Source organism: Propithecus coquereli, unplaced genomic scaffold, assembly GCF_000956105.1.
Source record: "Propithecus coquereli isolate 6110/MARCELLA unplaced genomic scaffold, Pcoq_1.0 Scaffold26, whole genome shotgun sequence".
Classification (NCBI taxonomy): domain Eukaryota; kingdom Metazoa; phylum Chordata; class Mammalia; order Primates; family Indriidae; genus Propithecus; species Propithecus coquereli.
Window position 1 is genome coordinate 3,045,086 of NW_012148174.1, and position 10,854 is coordinate 3,055,939.

The 10,854-nt window shown below is 43.3% G+C and overlaps 1 protein-coding gene across 1 annotated transcript in view; it reads left to right on the forward strand.

Moving 5' to 3' along the window:
* Nucleotides 1-6,842, forward strand: part of AGPAT9 (1-acylglycerol-3-phosphate O-acyltransferase 9) — a 53,495-nt gene extending 46,653 nt beyond the window's left edge. Inside the window, exons 8-11 of the mRNA XM_012647153.1 lie at nucleotides 1-93; nucleotides 622-750; nucleotides 1,245-1,324; nucleotides 5,597-6,842. Of these exons, the coding sequence (XP_012502607.1) occupies nucleotides 1-93; nucleotides 622-750; nucleotides 1,245-1,324; nucleotides 5,597-5,708 (414 nt within the window). The 3' untranslated portion in view covers nucleotides 5,709-6,842. The remainder of the gene's footprint in view (nucleotides 94-621; nucleotides 751-1,244; nucleotides 1,325-5,596) is intronic.
* Nucleotides 6,843-10,854: the final 4,012 nt, after the last annotated feature.

Here is a 10,854-nt window from a genome sequence, read left to right on the forward strand (position 1 = left end):
CCTGCAGGAACCTGCATCAACAACACTTCAGTCATGATGTTTAAAAAGGGAAGCTTTGAGATCGGAGGAACCATACATCCGGTTGCAATTAAGGTAAAACAGATGCCAGAAAACAAAACAAAACAAAAAAAGCACTGGGAACGTAACTTCAATGAAATCAAACCAAAAATAAAAAAGAAAAAAACGAACCACACATACTATACACTCAAATCAAACACACCATTACGTTACGCCCCACCCCAGTTCAGATCCTCGGCCCCAACGGGCCGGAAAAAACCCCGCAACGGGGGGCCGCCGGGCAAGCGCCGGGCCAAAGAACCAAGAAGGAAGGAACAAACAAAAACGGGAACGGGCCCAACGAACCCCCAAGGAAAGGGGGGGAAAAAAAATTAAAAAGCAAAAGAAAGAACCCTGCCGCAAGGACCCGGGCCCCAAGTAAGAAAACAAGTGCAAGTAACCGGGCCGGGTTAACTTTTTGGAACAAGTCCAATAAACAAAAGGAACTCCCCTTGGCCTAGGGCTAGATAAAGATACTTGGCCTGCCACCCTAACAATGTTGACACGGATGAGAAGCCACCGCTTAGTTCCTAAGTAGGATGCATTTTCTATTCTTTTTTCCAGTATAACCCTCAGTTTGGTGATGCCTTTTGGAACAGCAGTAAATACAACATGGTGAGCTACCTGCTTCGAATGATGACCAGCTGGGCCATCGTCTGTGACGTGTGGTACATGCCCCCCATGACCAGAGAGGTATTCCTTAGATAACAGCTGGTCTTTGGCACTTTATCACTTTATCTAATCAAATAAAGGCAAGAAAACCTTTGCCTGAAAACCTGGGTGTCTCCCTTCTCCCTATCATGCGTTTTTGCTTTCTCAGCCAGTGAGTCATTTTAATAATATAGTCAGCTCTCTTCAAATCAGACCATTTTATATTCAGAGACTGTTTTCCATAAGAGTTTTGCAATTGCTGTTGGTTTATTGAACCTATAGATATGACATAATGTTGTTTCTTGGGTAAGACTAATAAAGAGTCTAATAATGCTGTACATGTTAAAAAAAGTGAAATACAGCACTGCATTTTCTTACTAGAACAAAAGATATCAGCTTTGATTGACTACGAGTACAAAGTATTTGAGCTGAAATGTGAATCTTATAATTTAAAACAAATATAAATGATTATAAGACGTTTTGAGGTATTAAAAACGCTATACCCAAGATGTATTTTTTTTTTTTTTTTAAAACAGAAAGGAGAAGATGCAGTCCAGTTTGCTAATAGGGTTAAGTCTGCTATTGCTATACAAGGAGGATTGACTGAACTTCCCTGGTAAGAAGTTTTTCAGAAATACTATCACTTTTTTTTTTAATTAGAGGAAAAAAATCACTGTTAACACTGCCATTTATTATTCTAGTTATCGGTAGGTTTGGCTGAAAGTGATAGTGGTTTGTGCATAATAACAATGGCTTAAATAGGATCGAAGTTTATCTCCCTCACTTGATTGTGGGCAGCAAAGGCTAGTGTAACAGCTCAGTCTGTATCGCTCCACTGTCCTCGACTTGTCCTTCTACTTTGCGGCCCAGGATGGCTGCTCCCACTCTACCCAGCGTGGAGGAAGGAATTAAAAAAAGGAGGACACACCCATCTCTTTAAGAGCTTGGCTGGAAGGAAGTTGGAAATGCCACTTACACTTGTACCCACTGGCTAGCACTCAAGTCAGGTGGTCACACCTAGCTGCAAAGGAAGCTGAGAATGTAGTATTTGTTCTGGGTGGCCATGTGCTTAGCTAAAATTTAGATTCTTTTCCTGAAGAAGAAAGGGAAAATGGATTTGGGAGTGGGGTGGGCAGTGGGAGGCAAGGGGCTACTTATAGGCTCATTCCTACTAACTCGAGCTATAACTGTATTCAAGAAAGCTTAGCAACTTGAAAGAAAGGGAAAGAAGTAAAATATTTTACTTATGAATAACTATGGCTTTAGTTTTTTGTTTGTTTGAAGAAGACGGGATGTCGTTGAGTACAGAATGTACTCTGCTTGGGCTGCCAAAAACAAAATACAGTAGTTCCCCCTTACCTGTGGGGGATACGTTCCGAGAGCCCCCGTGGATGCCCGAAACCATGGATAGTACCAGATCCTGTACTATGTTTTTTCCTATACATCCATATGTGATAAAGTTTAATTTATAAATTAGGCACAGTAAGAGATTAACAACAATAACTAATAATAGAATAAAACAATTAGAATAGTATATTGACTATAATAAAGTCTTATGTGAATGGGGCCTCTCTTTCTTTCTCAGAATAGCTTAATATTTTCAGACCATGGTTGACTGCCAGTAATTGAAACCGTGGAAAGCGAAATCACGGACAAGGCGGGGTTATTGTACCATAGACTGGGTGGCTTAAACAACAGGAATTTATCGACCCCCAGTTCTGAAGGCTGGAAATTTGAGATCAGGGCGCCGGCATGGTCGGTTTTGGGTGAGGGCTTTTCCCCTCGTGTTGCAGATGGCTGCCTTCTCCTGTGTGCTCCCATGACCTCTTCTTTGTGCAAGCCCTTCTAGCGTCTCTTCTTACAAGGGCACTAATCTCATCAAGGGGGCTCCACCCTCATGGCCTCATCTAACCCTAACTACCTCCCAGAAACCATCACCTTGGGAGTTAGAGCTTTAGTGAACTTTGGAGGAGACTAAAACATTCAGTCTGTAACAGTGATAGTTAACTGTACCTATATTATCATAGGGGATCAAATTCTTACACACATGTAGACATTCTAATAGTAAGCTGTCACAAAACAGTCTATACTTCATGTCCAATAAGTTCAATAAAGTTCCTGCCGTCTCTTTTGGTGTTCCAAAAACATTTTACATGAGAAGTTCATTTGAGGCAATTGTAGCAATGTTCTAGGAGCGGGATTTGGTCAACTGAGTCAGGCTGTCCCCCAAGCAACCAAGAACCTTCTGAACCAGCAGAAGGACCCAGGACTGTTTGGGGTGTGTGCCCTAGAAGAAAGGCTGGCTGGATTCTTACACAGTAAGCTCTCAGTTAGCATCATCGATAGGTTCTTGGAAATGACTTTCAGCAAAACGACTTACGGAAGGTCCTTGAGTAATATTATTTTGTTCAATGTTGTTGCGTTATAACGTTGAAGAGAAAAATATTGGTTTTGTTCTACATCGTTTTGCTTAAAGTCACAGTGTCTGATAACCTGTCAATGACATTAAGTGAGGACTTACCGTTCTCCTTTATGCAAGGGTGGGAAATATCACTAAAATATTTTACCCTTTCACATAACGTGAAAACCACTAATTTTACCCAGGAAAGCCTGTTTCTGGCATCCGTGACTCTAAGAAGCTACTAATAGATGAAAGCCTATTTCTAAAATTTATTATACTAATTAATAAAGCTTGGGAAGTGGCTGGGTGATAAAGATAGCCAAAGCTATGTAGGGGTACTTCCGGAAGGTGGCCTTCTGATCAAATGCCAGCTGAGTACCCCTGGAGTATGAGCTCTCAACTAAGGCGCAACTGACTGGCTCTAAGGTATAAGACTGATATTTGTTTTACACCATCTAAATTGGAATGTGTTAAACTAAAGGACAGATATCATAATGTCATGAAATCGCAGGTTTCCCCTAGTTCACAAATGTCCCAGTGATCTGTGTTCATATGTGCAACTGGCTTCCTTTTCATTTCTTTAAAAACTCTTTTAAACTCTTTTCTCATCCTTCCTCTTCCCTGACCTCCAGCCCTTCTGCTCCTCCCCTGAAGCCATTATGAAAAGCCTGGGGCTTTGGAACGTGTGTGGTCTCAGACACAGAGACAAGGAAGAAAGCCTTGAGGGACAAAAACCACCTAGAGGAGTCAGCCAAGGACAGACTCGCCATCAGACTAGCTCAGCTAAATTTGTCAAAAATGATCCTCAGGATTTTTCAATTTTATTTTATGAGGCCATGTGCCATTTTACAATAAGAGATTCCTTTTAATTACCCAGCCTCTTTTTAACAAAGAAATAGCCTCGTTGCCTTTCCAGATATGTTTGTCATCTACCTGTCGGATATGAATTAACGTGTCTGGATTGCTTTTTTCATAGCGTAAATGAAAATTTAATTGTATGATCTTAAACTGGCTCTTCTGTAGGACTGCTGCTTTTCTTAAGAACTAAGACCTGCTGCCGTTGGAAAGAGCAGATGGATCAAACTTTGAAGTCCCTAGAAGTGGCACGTCACAGCTGGGGTGCTTAGAGCAGCACGAAGTTTACTGGGTGCTTGGGAAGGAGAACTGTACAAAAATAATGTCAGGTTGCTCAAAACAAACGTTGCTAACTGCACATTTTTGCCTGTTTTTGGCCTGGACCTCAGGAAAGGAGAAAGGCCTCTCTTACTCTCTCCCCCGCTCTTAGTTCTCACCATTCAGGTAAATATCGTGAAGAGTTAGAGGCAGCTCATCTGGTTAAAAGAGGCTTACGTGGACAATTCTGGGGGCCTAGGGACAATGTATAATCTCATTTCATGAAAACTTCCCGCAACTGATCCCCTGGACGTGTGGATCACGGTCTGTTCCGAGTCGAGGACTCGCTGGTGGGCTGTGTCTTAGGTTTGGCTCTAGAAGCCAGAACATCGCAGTGGTCTCAGGCAGGTGTCCGTATGGAGGTCAAGTTCTGTCCTCATGGCCTCGAGTTCACTGGCCAGCCTGCGATCATTCATCACGATCAGAAGCACTTGGTAAACATGAACGCTTGACTGGTTAAAGTTAAACAGGCACGGTATAAAGTAAGCGATTTCTCCGTCCTCACTCTCCTAGGAGCTAAACGCTAAAACATTAGATTAGGAGGGAGACAGTGGCCCAGTCTCCTCCCAGCCCTTCGGGTCTGTTGTTTCTCTGCGTAGTCCAAAGGACAGGTGTGCAGAGCCCAGATCCCCGGGCAGGTCTGCGTTTTCCCCACCCTGGAGAGAGTTCAAAGATCTGTGGGCTCTGAGTGAAGGCATGCTGCTTACTCAGGCATTCACTCCGGGGTGAATGCAATTTGTGATTTTGTTGTTTGTTTGATTCTGAGTCTGTTTTGTAATATGGAAGATTATAAATACTGGAAATAGAGTGCTTTGAATGAAAATGGAACTTGTGAAACATAGGGTCAGATCTGAATAACATTTAACCCGTTTACAATTAAGAAATTTACCCACCCATCTGTAGCACCCTCACCATTTCTTGTGTATATATCTAAAATTTTCCATATGGTTTTCTAGTAAGGCATAGGTAGATGAAAAACCAGTATTTTGTTTTCCTAGGGGGAAAATGTAGGGAAATAATGCTAGTGTTAATAATCCTTGTTTCAATCCAAGCATTTAATACAGCAGCCCTACCTTCTAAAAAGAAACGGAGTGGGGCTCTTGTTTTTTTATTTCAACCGAACATCAGAGAGGTGGGTCTTTCCTCAAAGTAACATACATTTGGTCAGAGACTGAAATCTGGGTTTTCCTGCTTCCAAATCCAGCGTCCTTGGTCCCGCTGCTGACAGGCCGGGTCAGCGTCATGGCACTGTGCAGCGGGTGGCCCTGCTCCAGCACCGCTGGGGAGTGTCTTATGCTTGTCTCCCATTCCCAGGGACGGAGGGCTGAAGAGGGCAAAGGTGAAGGACGCCTTTAAGGAGGAGCAGCAGAAGAATTACAGCAAGATGATCGTGGGCAACGGATCTCCGAGCTCTAAGTCGGACTGATGCCACCCTGCAGATAAACTTGGCTTTGCAGAGCCAGCCCTTAGGAATGGAATGGTTTTTATTTTTTATTTTTTTTTGGAGGGGCAGTGTTTTGTTTTATTGTTTTGTTTTTATCGTTAATCTTTTCTACAGAATGATCGTCTCTACCTCTTTATGCCAGAGGCAGAACCGACAGGTGCCCTTTGTTGTTTTGTGGTGGTTGTTCTATGAGCCCCATGAATTGCAAGGTTGTTTACTGAGTTAAAACAGGAACTGCCTTATGTGAAATGATTGTGCTGGTGTTGATCGAATGAAATGTTTGCACAGGAAAAAATGCCTCTAACGTGTGTTTGGAACTTGTCTATATGGTAATTTAAAAAAAAAAAAAACCCAAACTCTCTTTTCTTAGTTAGCTTTCCCGCTCCCTTCAGTCAGTTCGAGGGTGGGTTGCACATCAGCGTGGGCGACCGCTGTGGTCATGTTCTGCCGCCCGGCTGGAAGGAAAATCGGAGGATTGTGTTCAGGAGACAGGACGACTCTGTGGCTACTTGATCTGGAAGTGTAAAGGAAATGTAAATTATTTTTTACTACGACACTGAGAGAGAAATACTATTTGGTAAGCTTCAGCAAAGAAGAGTGAGTCAAAGTTAGTGCGTGTGTGCGCGTTTATACGCAGGCAACATGCGAGCACGTTTTAGCCAGCAACTGGCAATGAAGAGCTTGGCTGGTTTTCCTTGTTCGTGTGCTGGAGATCTGTACCTAGTTCCCCTCCCGTCCACTGAGTTGTTTGTTTTTGTAACTAAACACATTTTCAAATAGAAGGAGCCTTTACAAGAAAAAGTCGCATGGGGCGTCTTCGGTAGGAACGAGCGAGTAGTGTGTGAAGTCGCCCCTCCCCCTCCGCCCCTTTGTGGTTTATTCCCGAACTTTCCCAGTCTCATACACAGAAAATAACTGGTATAATTACCTTTTGGAAACTGAGCCTTACATTTTTTAAAGGGGGAAATAAGTTTTCCCCAACTCACACAGCATAAGCAATGTTTGATAGCAATATGATGCTGTTTAAACTCCTGAGAGTGTTACATCTCTTGCGTAACCATGTACAGAATGCAAAACTGTCTTATCATGAATACAAATAAATTCTATATTTCTAAATGCGTGTGTTGCATTATTTTCTTCTCCCCTTCACTCTCTCGTGGTTTTGAGTAAGTTAAATTCTTTCTTACTACAAACAAGGACTGTTTCGTTTTTCATTTCAATGACCTAGTTAGATTTTATTGGGCTGGAACAGCTAGGGAACAAGAATATGAACCACTGGCCTTTTTTTTTTTCTTTCTTTTTTGTTTTTTTAGCCTAGGTATTTGGACTCTAGCACTGTGGACTCTGCCTTGAGCAAAGTCACAGACTCAGTTATTTTGCAGAGAAATTCAGACAATTCCATCTAATTAACTATATAGGTAGGCCTGGCGTAGCACGGTCAGTATCCACTCTTCTTGTCTAGGCAGGTGGAGTTCATTCCAAAAGGGAATTTGCAAACTGGTTACCCCGTGGTCATCTGCCTTCCTGTTCTCACCCCTGACCCTTTCTCTTTGTTGTTGCTTTAAGTCTCTATTGGGGTGATCCTGACAGAAAATCAGCAAATCCAAAATGTATATTGGAGTGACTGTCTTGTTTTTTTTTTTTTTTTTACCCAGAAAAAGGAGTTCTTTTTTCTTTTCTTTTCTTTTTCTTCTTCTTTTTTTTTTGATATTCATTATGGCTTGGATTACTAAATCCATTTTAGGAGCCCAGTTCTCGGAAAAGTTGATAGGTCAGCTAGTAGCTGTTTTGTTTGGACACTGATAAAATGGATCTTTCCAAGAGCACTGCAAAAGCAATGAGAGTATCACGTATTCACTAGATAATCTAAGGCGATCTCAGTCAGAACTCTCGTAAGTCTGATGTACACAGCTAGTTTTCAAGTTGCTTAAGGAATTGCCGTGTCACTAAAACCATCTTTTTGGAAAGCTCAGACTTAGCTTGTGCTCCTTAGAACTCCTTTTATGTTTGCCTTCCCTAATATTACTGCGTGCCCACTTGCGAAATACTGTGTCCAGGATTTAGTGCTCTTGACTCTTCTGTTACCGTAATGAGATGTCAAGGGTAGGCGGGATTTGGTAGAAAAATCTCATCAGGTAAATCAGACCTTTCATCTAACCCTTGTATATATAGACTCATTAACAGAGCCTTGAGGTTGCCTTATTTTTATTTCAAATATGTCTGGTTATATCTACAGACAGCAGGGTCTAGGAATGCTAAGGGCTTCTAAAATATCACGCCACATCCTGGGATTGGATGAGCAGCCGTGTGCGAAGCTACACAGAGCCTCAGCGCACAAAGTAAATAGTCCTGGATGGCAGTTGGGTGCAAAGGACGGTCTCCAAGGCAAGGTTCCCTGTATCAACAGACTTTCCAAGGTATGTCGCCTTCGTCCTGGTGACTTGCGTGAACTCCTCAGTGCCCGCACTGTAATTTGGGCACTGTGTTGATCTCTTAACATACTTGATGAGGGTCGCTGGTTTCTTATGACCACAGATAATACAGTGTGCTTACGCAGACCGCCTCTTGGCCAAAGCTGCCTTCGGCCTTTGATTCTGACCTAACTTACTTTCCTGTAGGACAGAGTAGGTTGTGATGGGCGGTGGGGGCAGGGCGGGGATCTGGGAATGAGACTCGAAGTTAGGATCATAGCAAAAGCTGTGCGCCTGCTTTCGTTTTTTAACTCTTACTCCAAGTGGATTGAGGCTAGATTTTATTTTTATTTTTTGAATAATGGTTAAGCTAATGGGATAGAGAGTCATAAGACTTGTTCTGATTGTGACTCTAAGCACTCACTGGCTTTTCAGCCTTTGACGATTCTCTGATTCTCATTTATCTCCTTTTATTTATCGTGTAATTATAGAAAACACAAAAACGTGTAGTGTGAATGGAATCAAACCGTGACTGGGAGCAGGGTGTGGACCTGCTGGGTGTGGAACGTCCACCTGGCGATGCTCGTGTGCTGAGTCACCTGTGGGTTTGGCCTTGGCCGAAACCCTGTTTGTCACAGTAACCATCTTTCCATACAGGCAGCCCGGACGTCTGGCGGTTGCTAAATCGGGTACCAGTGAACCTGCCAGACTTCCCCACTGGAAGGAATTTTCAGTGCTGGTTGCAAGGCAGGTCCTGGAATTGTTCCTGCAGAACTGGAATTTCGTTCGCATCGGGCAGAGAAGTGACTGTGGAAATCCTGTTCTATCCAGCAGGTTCTGCAGAAATTTGGTTGACCGATGGAGGGATGAATGAGTTACCATAGCGTCACAATTTCTCATGTCTCTCTCTGGAAAATGCTGTGTTTAACAGTTACGCTGTTTACACATTAGCTCATATCTGTTGAAATACCTACCATGACTCAGGCTCTGTAAGTCCTGACACTCTTTGCTGCCTAAGACGGGAACCCGCCCTTCAGGAGCTTGTTAGAATCTGGAAGTGAGACAGACACCACTAAGGGCGTGAGGACGTGCTGAGGCCGTTGCTTTTTTGGCCCAGGAACGAAGTGCGAGGGGAGTGTGCGACGTGACTGATGCGGGGTGGAAGGGTGTGCGGGAGGGCGGCGCAAGTGTGCCTTGGCGGGTGAGCGAGGGCTCTCTGATGAAATTCGGAAAAGGGCAGGTGAGTGGATTCCTGTTCTGCACACGGACTGCCCTTCCCCGCAGCCCCCAGGAAAAAAAAAAAAAAACCAATAGGAGAGGGTTGTTTATAGTCACAGACCTTTTTGCCTCCAAAATATTCCTTGTTCTTATTTTCGGAGCCATTTACTACCTCTCCACCATTATTACCCTAGCCTAAGCCTTCCTCGCGTCTCACCCGGGCTGCACGCAGACTCTTCCAACTGATCTCCCCGCCTCTGCTCTTGTTCCCCAAAGAGTCTGTTGGGTAAACAGCAGCTAGTGTGATAATTTTAAATCATAAATTGAATCATGTCACTCCCGCTTTGGAAACTCTGCAGTGGCTTCCCGTTATACGGAGGATAAAGATAAAAATCCTTGCCCCAGTATCCAGAGGGTCGATGCAGTCAGACCGCTGGGCATCCCGCCAGCCTGACTTCTATCGTGCCTTCCCTAGCACAGCCTCCCCTGCACTGTGGCCTTTTCCTTTTTGAAACCAATCAGTATATTTCTGCCTCAGGGCCTTTGCACTTGCTGCTTCAGCTTGGAATGATCTTCTCCTAGATATTAGCAAAGCTCCCTTCCCTGTCACTTCTCTGCCCCGCCCCCCACACTCTGACCTTTGTATTTATTATTGTCTATCTAGCATCGATATCTATCATTGTCTCTAGTCTATCATCTATATTATCTCTATTTATCATTTATCTATCTATCATCTATCTGTCTTAAAAACCTTAAATTCTCTCTAACACGTCCATTTCCAATCCAATGCTACACGGTTCGTTTTAGTTTTCTTCCAAGGTACTTGTCCTACCTCGTTTCGGTGACGTGGTGGGTAAATGTAGTCTTTTCCGTATGTTCTCCTTTTGCTGCTATGTTACACTAATGGGCAAATATCTTCTTCCACAGAGGTTGGCGTGTGCCCCTGGCTGGCGGGTGAGAGGACTTTTTCTGGCCCAAGGGTGGACACACAACCCAAGAGCATCCAGCAGAGTCTTTGAAAGAGCAATAGGGACACAGGGAGATCGGTTCTTACCTCTTCTGAGATTGCCAACGGTAAGAACGCTGCAGATCCAGAGATCCTGGACAAGAAAAGGACCTTTTCAGAATGAAATAAACACGGAGGAAAGCAGAGAGAAAAAGAGAGACCCTTTCAATGATATAGCTCAATACCCCTAATTCACCAATGCCCGAAGCCAGAAAACCCTTTGACTTTCCAAATACAATAGTCAATAAAATCTTTTCCCCTACTTCAGCTAGAGTGAACTGGGTTTGCAGTTAGAGAAAACTGAGTCTAAGCTATAGTGAGTTGCCAATGAAACCGTCCTAGAAAAAATGGCTTTATAAACATTATATATAGTGTATATGTGTACATGCATATGTGTGTGCTTGTGCACATCTTTTTTTTTTTAGCTATAGAATTATTTTTTTCCCCAAATCTTCCATAGAACTCCAAAATATAACACTTTGACTGAACCAGG